This window comes from Adelges cooleyi, unplaced genomic scaffold (assembly GCF_023614345.1).
Source record: "Adelges cooleyi isolate 19-005CV unplaced genomic scaffold, UGA_ACOO_1.1 ACOO_flye_CR_arks_rails_tigmint_CR_PRNA_376, whole genome shotgun sequence".
Classification (NCBI taxonomy): domain Eukaryota; kingdom Metazoa; phylum Arthropoda; class Insecta; order Hemiptera; family Adelgidae; genus Adelges; species Adelges cooleyi.
In genome coordinates this window covers 11,789,103-11,810,550 of record NW_026096053.1, presented here as the reverse complement: position 1 = coordinate 11,810,550, position 21,448 = coordinate 11,789,103, and the positions used below count along the sequence as shown (strand labels likewise).

Genomic DNA, 21,448 nt, shown 5'->3' with positions numbered 1-21,448 from the left:
ATTATTATTATTATATTTGACTCTGCACCTATAAAGTACTGCGGCCAGCGTCGCGTCGCTTTCTTCCCGTAGCCCACCCTCGCAGGTCCACGCACATTAAGATGATATTATTACAACCGTGTATGTCATCTACATTCTACAAATTACAATATATAATATAATATGTATGGCCCACCGATATGGGCATTCGGGTCTCAAGCCGCTCGTATCGTCGCATAAAAAATACAAATCAATATGCGTCTCGTTTTTTGGCCGGCGACATTTGCTGAGTGTTGAACGAACGTTGAACTTTATTGTATGCAGACGAGCATACATCTTTGGTGACAATAAAAACTATTACTTTGACAGAGACAGGTCGAATGCGTCTACGGTACAGAGATAACTGAAAGATGTATTATAATAATATTATAAACCATCATTTTATTTTGTCTGTATCTGTATCGATCGTAAAAGTCTTAACATTTTGATGATATATTTTATAAACAAAAAAAATTAAATTAAAAGGCCAGGAAATTAAAATATTCATCTTAGCCACCCAAAAAAGTGTTCTGCTAAGTATCTCCTTCTTCCTTTCGTGTCCGGTCATAGTACGGTAGAGCTTGTCACATATATAGTAGTAGATGTTGGTTGACACAAACCTTGTTTGGTTCCTTGAACCGTGTTTAGAGTACTGTACGGTTTATGAAACACTAAAGTTTTGTCTAACCAACTATTATAATTTTGATCTAATGTTCAATTTTGTAAATGATTCGAATATTTCCCATCACTACTTTATACTAACTCTTCCACTAAGTACAGACCAACCACCCACCTCAATTCTCATCCATTAAATCAATGGGGTATTTATCTCACCACACAATCGTATTCGGCGCTACTGATAATAACAGATAATGGTGCATTATTTGAGTGAGTTACCTTTATGTAGAACAGCTGTTTGTTATTTTTTTTTAGAAAAATAAAATTATTGTTTTATTTACAACCTCATTACACTATTACGTTTACTTACGTTCTGAGTAAACAATATGTTAAATGCATTTTTATTAATCAACAAATTGTATTCCTGATCAAATTTCGTGACACATAGTAATTAAAAGTAACCATTTGAGTAAACTATTGATGTTTATCGTCTACGATTACACCACCCCACAATAAAAGTAGGTATCCCGACGGACTAGACTAGTAATTCTTAAGTATTTTGAAACGCCGAATTCGAATCCTAGGTAAACATTCCAAGAAACTCAAATAGAATTTTAAGATACTACTCTTTTAGTAAGGAAAAAACAAGAGCTAGCTTCGGAATTTCGACCTCGTATTCGGGTTTAGCGACTCAAAATACTACGTAATGATTGATTATTCTGGTCTTTCAAAAAATTAATTTTTTTATGTTTAAACCTTTTTAGATATTTAATAAAAACTATAATAATTTAATTTTAAATTAATTTTCGTTTACAAAAATAAAAACTACTTAATTTAAATAACCAAGTTTACTACTAAGTGAGCATTTATACTCCTTATTAAATTTAGGGTAGGCAACTTAATTGCCACTATACTTTTAATAATAGCTGTTTTTATATAAACTCAGTGTAAGATTCTCAACTAAGAAGAGGGGTCACATCATTTTTTTGTATATTATATTAATACCTAGAGGAGAAGGTGGTATTACTTTTTTTAAAGTGCGCCTACATTATAAGATAATTTCACTTATTTTAGAAATCATTGGTCTCATATTATGCTTATCGTTTATGGCGGCAACATAGGATTTTCCCCATAATGTGATCACAAAAAAAAGTGAAACCGCCTATTTTTCTCAAAATGTGAGTTTTATGGTCCCCCATAAATCCAACAGTTTATTCGTTACAAATTAACTTTATACTGAATTAACATAAATTGTTATACATTGTTGATATTATTCAATTGTTATTTATAATATTATTGAAACTCGTTTAAAATATAGGCGCTTCTTTACAATAAAATGGGTCCTATTACCTGCAACTTTTTTAGAGAATAAAGTTAAAATTCTATGTTATTGTTATTTCGGTAAGACATTACAAGTATTAATACAACAACATGGCCCCTGCATGAATTCTATTTGTTATACGAAAGAACCGAAGTTCGATTACGTTATATTGATCAATTAATGTATAGAATTATAATATTTTTGTTGTACTTATGTTAAAGGTTGATCTATTGTATCAATAGAACAATTCTACACCGTCGCGGTATTGCTCTAATAATTCATTTGCCGTTATATATATATATATACAGAGTGTTTCACAACGATATGACAAAGTAATAACTTTTGTTCTAGTATTTTTAAGATTATTTTTTTAAATTGATCTATACTCATTTGCGCTATTAACATCACTTTAAAATTTAAAAAGTGTAGGGCTTAAATTTTAACCTGTATAATAACTTAAAAAGTAATTATCCAAAACTGGTTATCGACCATTCAAAATTATTCCTAATAAAAAAAATCAGAATAATTAAAAAAAAAGTAACAGTTCTTTGATTCTAAGTTCTATGAATATTCATTTATTCATTTTACTTATTTATTTTCCTTTATCCGGTGCTTTTAAAGCAGTCCCAATTAAAACGAAAACGGATGTAATATTTATTAGAAATTTTAATTTAAAAATTAAAGAAATTATAATAGAACTATACAAATAAATAACAAGTTTTGATATATACAAATAATAAACGTTAAATATTTTAAATATAAAGCATAACAATTAAAAATAATAAAATTAAAAACGGAAAAATAATTAAAACAGATATTTTCCCTGCGATTCCATTAGTACTAAGATTGCCATTATCTTTAGTTAACAGGTAATTCAATAGGTGGTCGTTCATTACTATGTTGTTATTTTTTTTCAGAGCTTTGACTTTCTGTTTTTCCTGCTTAAAATAATTTAGAAAACAATTAATATATTTCATTATACTTAAATACGGACTAGTAAAAATAGCGTTACAATAAAAAATCTGAAAACCAAAAGATAGGTACAAAATGTAAAATAATATAGCCCTTGACTAAAAATCGTTTATTAAAATAAATAAATTATATTAACCTTTTTTGCCCATTGTATTTCTTCTTCCATAAGCGAATGTGTCTTACTTTGATTAGCCATCTGAAATCATAGTGGATTTTGGGATAACAATTGATGAATTTCAAAAATAAATAATTTTCGGTGAATAAAAAGATATAAAATAAAATAGAAACTTAATAAGTTATTAAGTTTTTATATTTTATTTTTAAATTGAAAAAATTGTTTTTAAGATAATTGTGTTCTTATATTAGTTATAATTTATTAATCTTATTGGTTACATTAAAAAAAAGTATTAATATTAGCTAGATAATACAATCCTAATTAACATAAAATATTAAAGTTAAAAGATACGAAAACATAATATATTATGCTAGTTATAAAAATGTACTTATTTCATATTTATTTATTTTCTTTTAATTGATTTATAAAATCTGTTTTAAATAAGGCCATTTGTATTTTTTCTTATCCAATAAAAGTTGTTTTTTTTTATTATTAATTATATTGATATAAACTCTAAAACTATTAATGTAATAGTTATGGTGCATTCTTTATCACAGTAACATGACCTGATCTTTAATACATATTATTAAGTTCAAAATAATTTGCTTAGAATATATTCAACGTACAAAAGCTACATAGCTCAATTTAGTACATAATGTAATAATTATAAATAGCTTTAACACGCACTTATGGGTTACCTACATATTTATTACCAATTGATAATTTTTCATCAGCAAACCTTGCTTGTGTATGATTAAAACTAAATTGTTAAGTTTTTAAGCAGCGCTAGACATTTTATTATGGACATAATTCGACAACTATTTTACCCAGAAGGGCATAATATAATCAAAATAATCTAATAGCTATATAATTTTTAATTTCTCAAATTGTAGCTGAGACCTAGGATACTCCTAGAAGTAACATTAAATGTGTGTGGAGCTAGTATTACCTAGCCTAGCACTGGCTCTGTCTAGAAGGGAAATATTCGAATCCCTCTGTCTTTGACAAAATAAATTGTTAAAATACTGACTGAACCAATTTTACAGTCTTTATGAAATATAACATAACATTACGTAGTGAAAAACAAAAATGTAATGTTAATTTTTTGCGGTTTAAATATATTGTATTTTTTATATATAGGGAGGAAATGGCGAATGGGTAGACATTGTCCGGCTTTTATGTGAAATAATTATACATAATAAATGTATAGGTCATTGATTTCCGTCTACTAAATTTATGTGTTGGAATTTCCTACAAAAAATATTGAACAAAATACTTTTGTTACTTACAGATTTTTCATTTTTTGACAAATTTGACCACCAAATTCTCATCTTATATATTTTATACTTATGTAAAAAAAAAAAAAAATGTGAACGTTCCACAACAGAATAAAGTTAAACTGAACTGTATACTGTGACTGTAACTGTGTACTGTACTGTACTTAAAACTGCACTTATGATACGAGCGTTCTATACAACCTTTGAACAGTAATATGGGTATTGATCAATGAACAACATAAGGATGGGATTGTGTTGTACTAAATGTATCTTATCTACATTTTATGTGTCAATTCTGTTTCGACATACCTAACTCGAGTTATTCAATTGTAAATGTATACACATTGTATTCCAAAAATACATTGTTTTGGTTAATTCACTCATTTTTAAATTTATATTCTTCTTCAATAGAATCGTATAAATTTTCTTAAACAACGGTGCCAAGTAATATGGTACAACATGGATACGTTTCCATGCGTTTCCTGCTTTATTTTTGTTAAAGGTATATGACCTACCAGCCTGTACACAAATTAATAAAAAAACGTGTTAGGTTGGTTTATAGTACAACTGACCTCAGACAATCGAGTATTGTCTTTTGTATTTTTCGTTTAAAAATTGTTTATTACTTTTTATTAATTCTACATTAAAATATTATTTATTTTGTTTGCAATATAAAATATAATAACAATATATAAAATGTTTATTTTGTATATAAACGAATTTTAGTATGATATGACATAAGTTTGTTCAGTTTCTAACGAAAGTTTTAGTGTAAATATTGGTTTGTATAAAACTATAAACAATAGATTTAAAAGGTTATCTTAGACCCAATTAACTAAATTTGTAATATTTTAAAAGTGACATAGCATGTGCAAAATACGTTACACAGATAATGTTAAATGCCATGCTATTTCATAAAATTATACCTTAATAATCAAAATTATAAGTTTGAACAGGCATTTATGCATTAAAAACAGGCAGTAATCGCTTAAATATAAAATAAAAAATTTTAAAATATTAAAAAATGTGCACTAAAAAAATTGTATGCAGTTTTATCATAATACATAAATAAATTCGGATACATGAATTCGGGTTGAAATATGTTATATCAAGCTTTATATTAAACTAAATATTTTTAAAATTAGAATATATAACTTGGGTATCAATAGGTAATCTAAAAAAAAATGTATCCAGGATATATTTTCCAAAGCCTGCAATAGATATTTCATATTAATGATTTGATAAAAAATATTCAATAATATGCGATAAAGTTCAATTATATAAAATATAATTTCGAAAAGGTATAAAACAAATTTCGACCGAACGAATTCTTTTTGAGGAGTAGCAAAAAAACATGCCAATGCATTAAATTAAGAGCCATAGAAATTCACTTAAAAAGAAAGTAATAAATTTAAATATTTTTTAGCGTATATAGTTTAATTTCCAAATTCGATTAATCTATAAAATTAATTATTGTTCAGAACAAATTTTAGCTCATACTAATTAATTGTATATTTAATTTGTTGTTTAGGTACTTACTCGAGTTGAGAGTTTGATATTTTTTCTTAAATTTCCAAAAGTCGAATCCAACTTATTTTATGTAATGTAACCAGAATTTTATATTACTTTCGAGTCACGCGACGTTCACTGTGTTCACCGCATGAAGTAGTATGATGCTTTCATTTCATGACAGATATGGATAATGTCATAGTTATTATTTTGCAAAGTCGACGTCGGTATTTACATAGTTTTATTGAAGATACCATCTAATTATCATGTATTTAATCGCTTGTTTGAATTTTATAGGTGCATGGCCTTGTTTTTTTTTTTATATAAGGTTTTTTATGCTTTATGTAATAAATAATAATTATACTTTGCACTGTTAAAATGAAGCTAATTCAAAAATGTATAGTAGTTTAAATATAGTGAACATTTTATAATGTAACAGACAGTAATTTTTGCATTATTAACATATTTTGTTAGAAAAACAATGATATAAAATACGCATAATCGTTATTTTTTTTATTATGGATTCAGTGCATTAATCCCCTGTCCCCAGAACTGATGAAATTATGCATAGTTAGCAATCTATTTCCCACCGCAGCCATGATTATTGTTTTTAGCTCATTCTTTATTTATTTAGCTGACAATAACTATATAGTTTGGAGGACTCAATATATATAATAAGGTACCTATGAGAAACATGACAGGAATCATACAGAGTACTTTGAAATGAACTATTATGACCTATTTGTTGTACAATCATTATCGTAGGACCTACATAAAAATATATAAAGGTGAATTATAAGTAGATAATCTGAGAGTAAAAAAACAATTAATTATTTTTAAATTAAAGGCCTTGTGATTGAATTCTACTACACTTAAATATTAGACAAAGTTTTTGTTATCAAAATGGGAAGGAGGAATTTGTTATATTTTTAATGGCAGACATTACATGTTGTAAAATTAATTATTAGATAGATAGGTACATAATATTTATACTATAAAATGTTACTTTTTTTCCCTTCATAGTATGATTTTCCAGATAAATTCGTTGTAATAATATTTAAGTTTTCGGTTATATTAAAAACTAATCGATCCGTTTATCTTTAAGAACACTCATGTTTAATTTTACATGGTATATGTCATCACTGAAAGCAGATATTGTATAAACTATAATTTATAAGTAGTAGAATAGTATTATTATTAAAGGTTAACAAGTAATTTCAATACATAGACACGTATTATTAAGTAATTTCATTATATATACATATGATAATGTATAATGACATATAATAATGGAATAATATACCTCATAAATCATTACGTATAACTATATATGTAAGTATATAACTATTAGTTCAACTAATAGTTATATACTTATTCAGTTATTTGTAACTAATTTAGTTGCATTAATAGTGCATTTGCATTGTAAACAAATATCAGGGAATGGAAAGAGCCAAATTTTATACAAATAAAGACTAAAACTCGGTTACTATCTAAAATCGTCAAATCCAATTTCAAAAATGTTTGTTTTGTTTTAATGTTTAACCTTTCATTTAGGAAGGGGGGCTGAAAGGCCTAGTTTTATATTTTTACATATTTGTTCTTTTTCTAATAATTTTAAATATTTTTCTATGAACCACATAACTCTATGTGACTTTAGACAAATGTATGTAATAAGTTATTTCATAAGTATTGTTTTTTTTATCATAAATAAGCTTCGACTACAATACTAGGTAAATTACAATTGATACATTATGATAAGAACATAAGTAAGAACATAAGTATTTTTGCATTGTTTTCATTATTTTATACATTTAGTGCTCAAAAAACATCCAAAAGGAAAAATAATTTGATTTAAATATTTATTTTGGCATTGATGTGTGGTCAATAGAGAACATTTAAATAAATTAACCGCAATACGGTTTTAGTTATATATGTACATACAATATGTATATAATTGACAACGCTATATAGTATATATATTTAATACGTGACACATTTGAGAAAACAATCGTAGTGTAGGTTGTGGGTTATGCTTCAGGAGGTTTTATTAGTTTAATAATCGACTAGTTTTTTTTTTTAGAAATTATGTGTTGTTAAGAGTCTTAATTTTGTTTTGTCCTTAAAATGTTGATTTTTGGTAATATTTAATATTATGCTTTTTTAATGTTATATTAGGTATACAGTAAAAATTGGATTTTCTTAGATCCACTTAAGAATTTATAAATAATATATTAATTAACAAATCTACATGGTACAAAATTAAAATTAGGATAAATGTGCATTTTATTGTACGTTTTTTACGAGAGTAATTTTTAACTTTCCGAATTATTATCATAACTTTTAAGGACGTTCACATAATATTAACCATACTTAACCGTTTATTAATTGTTGATTGATTGCCTAACGTTACTGCTAGTAATTAAAAAAAACCTTGTAAAACACGTATTGCCTTGGTGTCACGTAATGGTCGACACCTAACTGTAAATATAGTATTACAGTATTATTAAAATATGTAAGATGCGGTCAATGGTCATCACTCGTCATTCACCTGTCATCAGTCCAAAGACAGAAGACTTGTAATATTAATAACATAACTTACACATCTATTCTTTAGTGAATAAACTGTTATTTTTTAACGTTATTTTCTAAAAAAATAATAGACGTTCTAACCAAAAAATGTAAAATTTGCACGTATTATTTTTTAAAGTAACAGTTTATTCAAAATAGCCACGATTTTTTAAAATTACATTCTAATATTTTAGATAGTGTATCCTAACCGGGTTCAGGGATCAAATTTAATAATTCAAGTATATCTCATAATCATCACGTCCTAATTCACACTCAAAACCTCTTCGTATTAATAAGAATTTGCAGTTTTGGCTTTTAAATATTACATCTTGCTTTATGGTGTAATATTCTTTTAAACATGATGTGATAATAATATTGCTTATACAAATGTTTGGTAACATTTATGATGGCACTTAGCTGGTCTTCATAAAATGTAAACACTGTTTAATCAACAAATGTTAGACATCAATAATGTGTCCTTAACTTTTTATAATCTTGACCAAACATGATACCGAAAAATGTTATTGTTGATTTTCGTGTTGACTCGTCCACTATAAAGTTGTTGTGGTCAAAATATGATAACATTTAAAATATACAAAATACAGATATAGTCAATTGCGTCTCAAATCTTAATTTACTTTTGTTGATTCAACATTCAATCTTTAAAATATATTAAATTAAGACCCAATATATATAGTAGAACCTAGTCCGAATCCTTTATTTAAATACCAAAACAGTTATTTTCCCTTTCGATTTGTACTGGTTTAGGACTGTCGTAATGGAGCGCTCATTTTAATTTTTATTAGTTAAAAGAAGAAAACTAGACAATTTTAACGGTATCTATAAAAATACTTCACAAGTTTTTCTAAAAATAAAATAATTTTAATAGTGTTGACTCGTTTCAAAAACCAAAAATTACTAAAGTACAATATGGATTGGTTGTAACGTGACAAATTGTAGGGAAATACAATTAACAAAAATGTACCTTATAAATTATAATAAACTATTTTCTTCACCTATGGATACTAACATCAATACTAAACATTTTTAGAGCCAATATTTAATTTATTAGTACTAACTTATTATTGATACTGAACAGCATTGCCAGTGACTAGTCGCCGGCGTCGAGTGTCCATCTAACCATACTATGTAGTAAAGCCGTTCATAAAATATGTAAAAAACTGTACAGTGGATAAAATAAGTTTTGTAACTACATCAACTGTATATGTTTTAAATTACTTTGTTTTAAATCTGTGTAGATACATCAATACAAATTTTCTAAATCAACTTCTGCACCTAAAATGTATAAATCAAAAGGTTAAAATGAATAGCAAAGTGCTTTTGCTAGTGTCGTTCGGAAAACCAGACAGCGGCTTGGTGTGAAGGCCAGCAACGGGGCATATACTAATGTATATGGTACTGGTGGTACCGGGTTTTTTTTCAGTTGTGCTTTGTATGCAGCCATTGACTGTTGTGTATCGCGTGGGAATAAGTTTGAACGTTTATTTTTTACAATAATTGTCATTTCAAGCCATGAACAACCGGAGCGTTAAAAAATGTGTTTATTTTTCTTAACCGTCGACGTCGATTTTTAACCGTGTATGGTGTTCGCTTTTAAGTTCATGGAGATGTCTGCAGAAACGGCTACCGCCATGAAGCCGAAGAGGTTTCCTTCTATTTTCAAGAAAATCATGATTTCAAGTTGGTCAAAATTTGATAAAATCATTATTATTGTCACACTGTATAGTATATTATTGACTAGTATAAAGAGCAAATATACATTTTAGTTTGTTAGACGAGAGTCGAGACTTTAATAATAATAATAATATGTATATATCTATTTAAAGTAGTGGTGGCAACAAGAAAATCCAGATTTTACTAAAAAGTGCGATACATAGATATGTGTAGAAATACAAATTTGATCACAATTAGTGATGTGATATAAATTTGAATGATCAAAGAATAAATATTTCAACTGCTTCAGATGTTAAATTAAGAACTTTTTGAAAGTCAAATAATTTCCATCACTAATAAAAAAAATATAAGACCAGAAAGAAAAATCACTTTGGAATTTCGGACTTGAGGTTTTAAAATATGTGCTCGGTAATTTTTATTTTTAGCATTTTCAAATTGATGATACAAAATAACTATAAAAAGGGCTAAAGCATAATAGTTGTCCAACATTTTTCGAAAATACAAATAGGTGTACATTTTCTTTAAGAACACACATTTTTGGAATCCCGTCACATATTTTTAAGCTGACTTAACCTACACCTAACCTTACCTAACTGAGTTCTAATCCGTTTTAGTTTGAGTACCTATGGACATATTATAGTAATTGACCGTCAGTGAACAATTAAACTGGAGAAGTGCTACCTACTATTTAGAAAGTTATATTATTAGATTGAGATCATACCTTAGCACATTGTCATTTTTTCTACTTTCTGGAAAAAGGTTAAATTAACATATTTCTAAAAAGTTTAAAAATGTTTTATACTCACTGATATTTTCGAGCACATTATTTTTGCTGTAAAATGTGACATAATATAATTGTTGAAAGAGGTTTTAAAAACTCGTTCAAATCTTTATTCGAATAGCAACAACAATAATTATAATGATCATTAAAACGTTTATTTAATTAAGCTATACTTGGGTTCCTCTAGACAATAGGTATATTTCTAATTACAAATAGCTGGTTTGTTTTATTTTTATTTGACAATAGACACCACAAATCATATAATTTAGGTATACATTTATTGTTGGTTTTATAGGATTATAATAGTATTATAGACATGGACATAATAGTTGTGCAACTAAGCTGTAATGTATCCTTATAAGGTTTTAACAACTATAAAACTGGATTCTATGTATGTGTATTCCAAGCTACGAGACATCATATTATTTAAATAATAATGCAATAAAAATACAAAAGTAACAACAAAACCATCTAGATATGTAATATATAACGTAGGTACTTCATATTATTTAAAACTTTATCCACAACATTGTGGATTGTGTTTTTAAATATAAAATGTATTTTCACAAACGACTAAGTTAAATTTCACAATATAAAATAATGGTTTGACTGCATTTATTTTTAAGACATTCAACCTTATTTTAATGACAGAATATTCATGTATTTTTTCATAATTAATTTAATTGATAAAATATACACTACCAGATAGACCGTTTCCAAGTGACATGATTAAATGATTAATGAATAATTTCATTATATCATGTATTTGAAGATTTGGTTTAATAAACGCGTTAAAAAGACTTACCTAAACTGTAAACAATGTTGCTCCGGTCTTCGTTTAGAAGCTGACTTATTGATTTTAAAAATCAACAAACCCATAGTAACAGCATATTAATAGTAATAAAACTGTGTTATTACATAAAAGTGAAAGTATAATTTCACGTTATACTTGACTTTACTTAAAGTGGTAAATAATAGTAATTAATAGTTTACTGTAAAATCTATTATACTTGATATCACAATGCGAAAATCAAGGTATTCTTTGCAATTTAGTATGAACGTAAACTACATTTTTAATGGAATTAGGAATTATTTAATAACCCTGGTCTCTATTAATTAGGTTAATTATAATAATGTATGTTGTAATTAATCTCGGTAAGGTAACAAAAAAGGCGGATAATTAATTCTAAGAAAATCAGCAGTTAATAATTATAATTTTCTAGCTAAAAACTATAAAATTTATTTTTATTATACACATTTTGATTGATTATTTTTAAATTAAATAAAAATGTACTACATTTAACCACCAATAACACGTTATTCATATTGAATTTAACTCGTTTAAGCTAAAAAAGGAAGTTATAATGACACTCATTCTGTCCATGATAATCTATTTTTTATTAAAATATAACATTTTATATACATTAATATTAATATTTAGTTATAACTTATATATAATATGAACTATTATTGTCTCTGACGGTACCCATGACAAATAATGGATTCACGTTTAGAAATCATGAAGTGTGAATAGCTAATTTAACTTGTTTAGGAGGTATAATAATATAATACTGTGTTCATAGAATATGTATATAAAATGTTTCGTTGGAGATAGAAAATTCTATGTTCGTGGTATACTAAACATAAATGTATAATGTAACAAAATTTTCATAATATTATAATACTTATGAATTCTATATTATATTAAAGTTTAGTTACATACAAGTATATTTTTTCGAAGGTATACTTTTTAAAAAATTGTGTTCATATAGATATGTAAGAATATCCGAAGGAAAAAATCACCATAATTTATTCATATACTAAACAAAAGTAAATCATCTTTACTTTTATTGAAACTAATATATTTTTGTTTAAAATATCAAACAAATACCTAATACTTTTTATTTTTACACCTTTTTGATCTCTAATCGTTTATATATTTTCGTTACATTTATTATCGTATTTTCATTGTGCCTCCACAGTTTACCACAATGCAGCAAAACAAATGAATTATGTATCAAACAAATAAAACAAATACTGCAAGCATGTATAAATAGCATGTATATATATATATATATATTTAATTCAATACTTATGGGTATATTTAACATTTAGTCGTATTGTTCGATTTGTTATGCAAATCAAATGACCGACGCCGTTTAACGGTTTTACGCTATGTACTCGCTCGATTTTTAATTGTTTTTTTTTCTATTTTAGGGCTAAAGAGTATTTCGAAAGATGCAAATTCGGCCGTGAAAGCACCGAACAAGAAAACATCGGCTAATAGAAAACCACAGCCGCCGCCGCCGCCGGTCACTACAGTTGAAAGGGATTCGGACCCCAAAAGATTTCAACGGCCGGCCACGGCAACACTGGATAATTCGATGGTCCCGCAGGACAACGGGACGTCGCGGCCACCGGTGACGCCTTCGGTAGTCAAACGTCCGTCGGCGGCGCATCACCAGCAGTTGAACAGCAGAACGTACCGGATCAAAACCAAAGACCGGAAGAGCGTGCTGAGCCTGCCGGAAGTACAGGCCAAAGTGCAGCAACAGCAACAGCAGGCGTCTAAGAAGAAGAGTTATTTGCCGGTCAAGGTCAAAACGGGCGTTACCAAAAAACAGGCGCCGCAGCCACCGGTGCGCGTTCAACCGACAACGGCCGCTCCCGCTCCGGCCGCCGCTCCAGCACAGGAAACAACCACGGGATACAGACCCGAAAATTGGGTACCGACGGCCGTGAGTTCGGCCAGGAAAAAGAGACTAGTCCTGTGCTACCTGTGCGGCAAGGAATTCGGCACAGCTTCGTTGCCGTTCCACGAGCCACAGTGCCTTAAGGTAAAAAAAAGTCATAGTTGATAAAACAAAAAAAAATAAGTTAATTATTCTTTCCCTTGAAGGAAAGCTACTGGATCATGAATTTGTTTTATAATCAGGCAATTTTCTGTTCCCTTCTGTAGCATTTCCGTTTCCTCCCCCACTTCCTATTTTTTTTTCTCTCCTCCCTTCACTCCATAAATTAAATCTTATCACTAGTATTTTGTAACTTATCCCTTATTAGCTGGATGTAACGTGACATGAAAATGTCCACTCAAACAACCATCAGACATATTCATGTCAAAAACATATATCCGTTGTATAATATAATATCCATCAGTATATAAACAGGGCAGGACTAATCCACTGTGATATTATGATACATACTCCTGTATCGACGAATTATTACTCTTAACCAGGGACTCTCGTTTGATAATATTGGGGAAATAATAACCGCCGAGACGACCAATTACTGTCAATATCAGCTGGTTAGATTATCGTTAAGTCTTGTGTTGCATTGTTGATAATAACTTACGTATTTAGTATACACAGAATAGTATTATAAAAATATTTGTTTTGTTTTTGACAATAATTATCGTGCGTGGTTGAAGGGTGAAGGTAGTGGTAGAACGGCCCTGGCTTCTTTGCGTGTATTGGTTTTACCAAATGATGAAACTGAATTTAAAATTGAGACAAAACATGCAAACTCTCATATATTATTATAGTACTATTGCGTCGTCGTTGCTCTACAATTATCTACCGCCTACATATGTATGTATTTTCTATGTGGTCGTGACTCGTGTCCTTGGACTTGAAAACTGCGCGTTTATCGACTGCCAGCTATTTTTTTCTGTATAATCCTGTCGACAACAACCCTTTCGTCCGGCGATTGGAGGCCGTGATGATAATAATTGATTATTACAACCTACAATGACCGTATACGGTAACTCGCCATAACTATCGACAGTATTTTTTTTATATTCGTTAAAAAAAAACTAAAAGGCAGCACAGTAGGTTTTCCGGCACTGCTGGGACGCAACAAAATGGGGGTCGAGGTACGATTTCCGATCTACAGAACTACGTAGAAAAAACGGGTGCGGTGATTAAAAAAATATCGTGGTTCAAGAAAAACACAAAAAGAAACGAGAAAAAAACCAACATTGTAAAAAAATCAACTGAACCTTCTTAGTTTCGCATCGGAGTTGGTAAAACAAGAAAATTTCATTAATCCCAATCTTCTTTATTTCCCATTTTTTGAGGCGTAGATTTTGTACATATATCTAGTGTCGCACTGCACGATACTGAGTTTTTTTGATATTTTATAATTTTACCATCAATTTTTTTATCGGTAGTCTCCTGGGGGCAACTCCGCTTTCAGGCTTTACTGCCCCTCCACCCTTCGTCGGTGAAAGTAGGGGAGGTACCGTACTCGCCGACGCATGTATTTACATAGTAAACCATATAGAAATATTATGGTGCACACGGTGTAGCGGAAATTCCAAACGAGCTCATTACGCTAATGTGTATAGTGTCCGCGTTAAATAGGCTAAACGTGGGAAACGCTAAAAAACGGTTGCATAGATTCTTGTCGTCCCATTTTCCATTTTAATTGATGAGAAACTAAACCTTATTTTGTATTATTCGTTTTTTTTTTGTTTCCAAGTCGGATTTACGCTGCCGGGCAGTAACACAATTACTTGCACGTAAACAACAGTAATAATAATTTATTATATTATAGCAATGGGTGTGTGTACCACCGTCACCTATGTGAGGGATCCCCTTCATCCAGGAAGTGCGTAATCAGTTTTTAATTCCGTTTTTCGGAGCGGTACCGTTGTGCCATTGTTCGCCAGAGGATGTCATACACAACTGGCGGTTTGTTGTTTTTTTAAATGTTTTTGCTTTTTGCAACCGCCGGCTATAGCCGTATACGATCGATAACGTACATGGAAAAACAACATTGAACCGATAGTATAATAATACCGTAATCATATTGTAATAATTGAATAATTGCGGTTTCAAAGTTCGCGGGAGTTGCCCACAAACATGTACATATAATGCAATACATGCAATACAGTACCCATATTATCGTTTACCGTGTTAATATAGTGGCATATCTCATAGACAAAAATGTTCCACTTATTGTTAATTACAACCCAGATTAATAATATTACGCGATAAGTCTACCTATAATTCCTATATAAATTGCTAACTGCAGAAAGAGGGCATGTCCATTTTGTTTTTTTGTAGTAGCAATACTTAAGTATGTAAATACTTTGTTCATTGTAGAAAGGGCTTCTTCAATCTAGCGGGTACCTAATATGATAAATAAAATACATTTGTATAATTTGTGTACATTAATATTTGTTGATGTACCTACGCTGAAACCTAATACATATTTTTCAAAATTTATTCTTAAACACTTTTTTAGTGAAGTTTTTTCACAGTAAGTGATTCATACGAAGTAAAAGTATATTATAAAAATCGATAAATTGCATAATAGTGGTATTTGGAAAGTCATAATCGTTTGAACTTTGTACAATACATTAAATATTTAAATAGACATTTTTATAATTTACGAGTGATTACTCATCAAATCTAGTATCAGATGTTGTGGGTTGTAATGAATTTCACTCAGTTACACAAATTGTATTGTATTACATAATGAATAATTGGTCGAGTTTGTTGTGCAATACTTTTTATACTTTTCTACAACAAATTTGTATCGATAAACGTATACGAATAAAATTAATTTTACGTTTTTTCTATTATCAGAATTTGTATAATATATGTAAGAGTTTAAAATGAGTTGGTGTCTTTGGTTGCCTGGTATTTACTTAATGTATGTACATTACAATATGACTTGTGGGTTTGACCATAAAATTGTATAAGCGACTTAAAATAAATAAAGTATACTTTTGTTTGTTCGGCTGTGTTTTGTTTGCTTTGAAAGCTAACGTTTGTGCACGTCATGTGAAGTAATAATAGAGGTCAATATGTCACAAACCAAATTACAAATATTGTAATACTCAAGGGGTGCGTTCATTAAGGGACCAAGTTCAAAAACAATTAGGCTAACAGAATATCATATTAATAATTAACATCAACATTTGTTGTTGCTATAACAAATAACGTAAATGTTGGCTAGGTAACCAGGTTATTCATACCTGGTTCATGGCAACTATAAATTCCCAAGGTCATAGGCTTCCTGTAGTATAATTTTCAATTTTAATTCAAGAAAAAAAAAAGCACGTTATTTTGTCCACAACTCGACGTTTTAAAAACGAACGTTTCCACAATCGTGTTCATTTACCATTGAGAGTGAATAAATTATAGACTTTAAACTCTACATTTTACTGTTGAACAAATTATAATTAGCAAAAATTGAAAATTAGTAAGTGGTTATTTGCTTTGTGAACTAGAGACTATAATGAGTTGGTGGGTTTACGTTGTAATTGAGTACCTACTTCCTTCTACCTGATTCAAATTGTGAAGTACTCAAATTCTCAATGCCTTGTTTATAATATTATAATGCGATTTCGACAAAACTCAACCCGACCGTTTATGTTTTTTTTCTTTTCAGAAATGGATCCTGGAAAATTCTCAATTGCCGGAACATTTACAGAGAGCGACCCCGCAAAAACCGGAAGGAAATGAAACGGTTTCGGCCGAAGATTGGAATCGGCTTGCATGGGAAGCTACACAGGTACGTTGTTGGAGCAACATAATATAAAAGGTTTGAAAATATCAAATTAAAATGTGTTCAAGTTCGATGAACTGCAGACACGGTCAGTACATAATAAAAATATATATACCTAACAAAATCGAGTAGGCAGAACGCCTGACTCATGATGCGGTTAATTCGTTTATGGAATGATCAACTGTTATAAATGGTTGTGCACATATTAATATAATACAATATAACACACACACACACACACATATAAATACCTAATCTTATATTATATACTATACTAATACGCCCAAGCATTTTAATGTTCTCCTGTGCACTTCGGGCGACGGAGGTGTCACGAGTCTGCTCGGCAAACATTATGACAAAAAGTCGTTTAAATTTAAAAAATGACAGCGCCGTGACTATGGAATACTATAATATACACATATATATATATATATATATGTGTGTATATTTTTAACACAAACGCATCGGCCCCACGCTTGTAATAAAAATGAAAACTTAATTGATCGTTTAATGTGTTGTTATTTTAGCTTCGATGCGGAGCTTAGTAGGTTTTCATTTACAATGATGCCTTTTTCACTTTTTTTTTATTGTGTCTTATTAAACCCGAGAATTCTTTATGTAGGCAGTAGGAAGTTTATATTTAGATCAAAAATCGTACCCGAAAGGTTCTCCCGTTTCATTTAAAACCGAGAAAAACGTCAAAAATGTACAAATTGTTTCAATTATATTATGTTTAGCTTCAGTACAATAGCTGAGAAGGTATTGTTTTTTCTTATCCTCATATATTTTTGTACTTTTTTTTAGAATATTATAAATTTCTAAAATCGACCAGTCAAAATTCTCTATTCAAAATGTTTATAAAATGTATACATTACCGTTACCGTTAAAAAAAATATATGTACATAATATAGTTACTTTAGTTTTATTGAAGAAACCTCATAAATGAAATAACGCGTTTATAACACATTTGTTATCTATAAAATAATTTATACTTAATAGTTTTTACAAAATTTAAGGAATTCAAAACAATTATAATTATGTAATTAAATCTAGTTGAAGTAGTGTTACTGGACACCCTCTTCTTTCACGTTGTCCTGTCATTGTATTATATTTTTTTTCAAATTTACTTATTGTAACTAATATTACAGATTGTAAATATATTTTTAATTAAAAAAAAATAGTTTTTACCGATTACAGTTTCGCATTATAGCGTTTATTTAAAAGTGATTTTATCACTCTCCGCTATTCCTCGGCTTCACTATGTTGGCTTTTTTTTTTGCTATATTATCAATTTTTGGTTTCAGTCAAATTTGGTGCCATGTGATTATTGCCAACGCAAGTTCCTAGCAAGTAGACTTGAAGCTCATACCAGGGTTTGCATCGAAGCCAAAAAGAAGTACCACATTTCATCCGTGAGTCTAACAATAATTGTTTTTAACTGACGTCAATTGGCCAACAATGCGGTTCATTAAGTTGTTTACATTTATCTGCTGTCAAGTTAAATCTACCAAAACAAGCCGCACCTATTATAGGTTTGGTAATAACTACAAACTATTTAAACAATAATTATAAAACGCGTAAACTACTTTTTATCAGCTGTACCGTACCTAAAGTGGCTTTTTTAGAATCGACAATTGATCGGATGAACTCTGAATTATTTGAACATTTTGGGTAGAGTTTCCATTTCTTTTGATTTCGTGTACATTATTTTCTTTAAACAGTGGCGGGTCGAGTCAAATCGGTTTGCGCGCGCTTATTTAATTTCTAGCAAATTCAACAGATTTCTTTTTTACCTACTTTTTGATTGTCGGCAGAACTATTTGCCTAGGCGTGCTTTGAAAACAATATAAACGGCTAATTGACTACCATATTCTTTTGTAGGTACCATTCGCAAAGCATAGGTACAATAAGTACACCTCGGCGACGTCCTATATATTTATCATTAATCAAATACGCTGTCGGAGGTAGTCACTATGAATGAACACTTTTTTATATTATTTACTTGTGTTAGTCTAAAATAATTGTTGTATTAATATTGATTTGCAGTAGGGACTTGCAGTAGGTACCAATGCGCGTTTTTAACAACGTCTGCGGCAAAGGTTGTTTATTTTTTGTCTCCAAGTACGCATGTAATCGCCTGAAATTTAGTAGGTATTTTTTTTTGTCTAGGTAAACAAATCACAGCGGCCGCCGGCCAAGCCTTCTATGGACAAGCAACCGAAAAAGAAGCCACAACCGTGCTATGTTTGCGGTCGCCTGTTCGGTTCGGCGTCCATTGGAATACACGAACCCCAGTGCTTGATCAAGTGGACCAGAGACAACGATAGCTTGCCGCCACATCTCAGAAGACCTGTGCCCACCAAACCGGAAATTATCATCGATGCAGGTATACCTCAAGTCCTAGCAGATGGCGTAGAGCATAATAATATGTTGAGTTGAGCACACCTACTATAGGATTTTGTAATGTATTCCATGTTTATAATAATGATGGTATACCGTACAATACATCTCGACCGAGTGTATACCTGAACTTTGCCTACAGAACAAAATTAAAAATAATAGCAAGAGACATTTGTTTGACGGTTTTTAATATGCGATATAATACACCTATAGAACAAAGTAGGTAGGTAGACAAATTGAACAAAATACAACTTTTCTTTTATACATGTATAACATCCAATCAATAAATAAAATCCCAATAGTTTTTTGGTTTTGAAAATATACAGTAGGTATTGCTAAAAAGATATCTAAACAACGCTTTTGTTTTATAGTAATACTGAACGAATAAAACGTACAAAATTTCATAGATTTTTTTTCTTTCAAGTTTAACAAATTTTATTTGATTAACTACATAATATTATAATAATACAAATGTATTTATAATTATAACACAATGATATAATTATTTTTTGTTGGAAAAATCGGATTTTTGTAGGTATTCCAAACCGCGCGATCCTGTACGTATGCGTTATTTTAGTTAAATAATTAAAAAAATTATCTGTAAACCGAAATAACTGTATAAATTACCTATGTTATGCATTTAGTTTAAAAGCTCGATTTAAAAACATTACAATTTTCATGTCAATTGTGATACCTTAAATGTTTTCGATCCAAGTAGCATTCTACTCATGTCTAGATGAAATTCTATTTGATCTCTATGCCTACTACATAATTGGCTGAATTAAAAAAAAAAAAAACTATTGCTGAACTCAGTATGACAATCTTTCTACATTTTGAAATGGGTCACGAGTTATTTATGAAACGAATTTAATTTTCATAATTTGTTTATAGCGACGGGCCAAGTGGATCAACAGGCCACTAGAGAAGAATACTGGAAGACGTACTTATCTCAGCTGGTGCCGTGTGATCGATGCCAACGGACTTTCGACCCGGACCGTCTGGAAGTGCACCAGCGGAGTTGTAAAGGAATCACGACCAAATAGAAAACAATAGAACAGCTATTATTCCAATCGTGCACAATAGCATAATAATATGCTTATCGACAAGCGGATAATCGATGCTGACCATTCTACACTTGATCGACATTTCCTACCTTCATAACGGTTACCTATACAATTACTTGCAAGAGTTTTCATCATGCCACTATTATAATTTTAATATTCAATAAAATATAATATAAATAAGATTTACTCCTACAACTCGTCTTGTATATATCGCCCACTGGATTTTTTGTTTTTGAACATATTACTCCTAACTTACTGTTAATTGGTAAAAATATTATTTAAAAATAACATATTTATAAATTAAATTATTTTATTTATGGCCAAAAAATAAATACAAATAATTTAAAAATGTTCGTCAACTAGGCTTCAAAATAAGTCATCAATGGCAAATAAAAATTATTGTAAAACTTATGTTCTGTCTAAGGTTAATAAACTGTCATCCATTCTCCTTGAGATTTGTTTTTTTATACTTAAGAAATATTAACTTTTAAAATTGGTTTGCTGTATGATATTGAAATACCGTGCAATACTTGTTTGAAATGGTATAACATGTATTGCCGCCTTTTGAAAATATTTAAATTTCTCTGCTACCAG

The 21,448-nt window shown here is 29.6% G+C and overlaps 1 protein-coding gene and 1 long non-coding RNA gene across 2 annotated transcripts; one reads left to right on the top strand and one right to left on the bottom strand.

Annotated features, from left to right (window-relative positions):
* Nucleotides 1–2,587: 2,587 nt before the first annotated feature.
* On the bottom strand, nucleotides 2,588–4,539 carry LOC126840642 (uncharacterized). Its single transcript, XR_007686079.1, has 3 exons — nucleotides 4,334–4,539; nucleotides 3,066–3,125; nucleotides 2,588–2,895 (listed from the first exon to the last, which is right to left on the bottom strand). It is a non-coding gene; the product is annotated as an uncharacterized LOC126840642 (long non-coding RNA).
* Nucleotides 4,540–9,837: 5,298 nt separating this feature from the next.
* Nucleotides 9,838–21,307, top strand: LOC126840988 (zinc finger protein 474-like). The gene is made up of 6 exons (XM_050577111.1): nucleotides 9,838–10,099; nucleotides 13,092–13,711; nucleotides 17,274–17,396; nucleotides 18,695–18,802; nucleotides 19,560–19,776; nucleotides 20,682–21,307. Exons 1-6 carry the CDS (start codon nucleotides 10,000–10,002, stop codon nucleotides 20,831–20,833), a joined length of 1,320 nt encoding a protein of 439 aa, XP_050433068.1. The 5' UTR covers nucleotides 9,838–9,999; the 3' UTR covers nucleotides 20,834–21,307.
* The last annotated feature ends 141 nt before the right edge of the window (nucleotides 21,308–21,448 follow it).

Coding starts and splice junctions, on each gene's coding strand:
- LOC126840988 (XM_050577111.1), top strand. CDS start 10,000: ATGGTGTTCGCTTTTAAGTTCATGGAGATGTCTGCAGAAACGGCTACC. Junction 10,100..13,091: donor CAAGAAAATCATGATTTCAA/GTTGGTCAAAAT, acceptor TTTCTATTTTAG/GGCTAAAGAGTATTTCGAAA. Junction 17,397..18,694: donor TTGCATGGGAAGCTACACAG/GTACGTTGTTGG, acceptor TTTTGGTTTCAG/TCAAATTTGGTGCCATGTGA.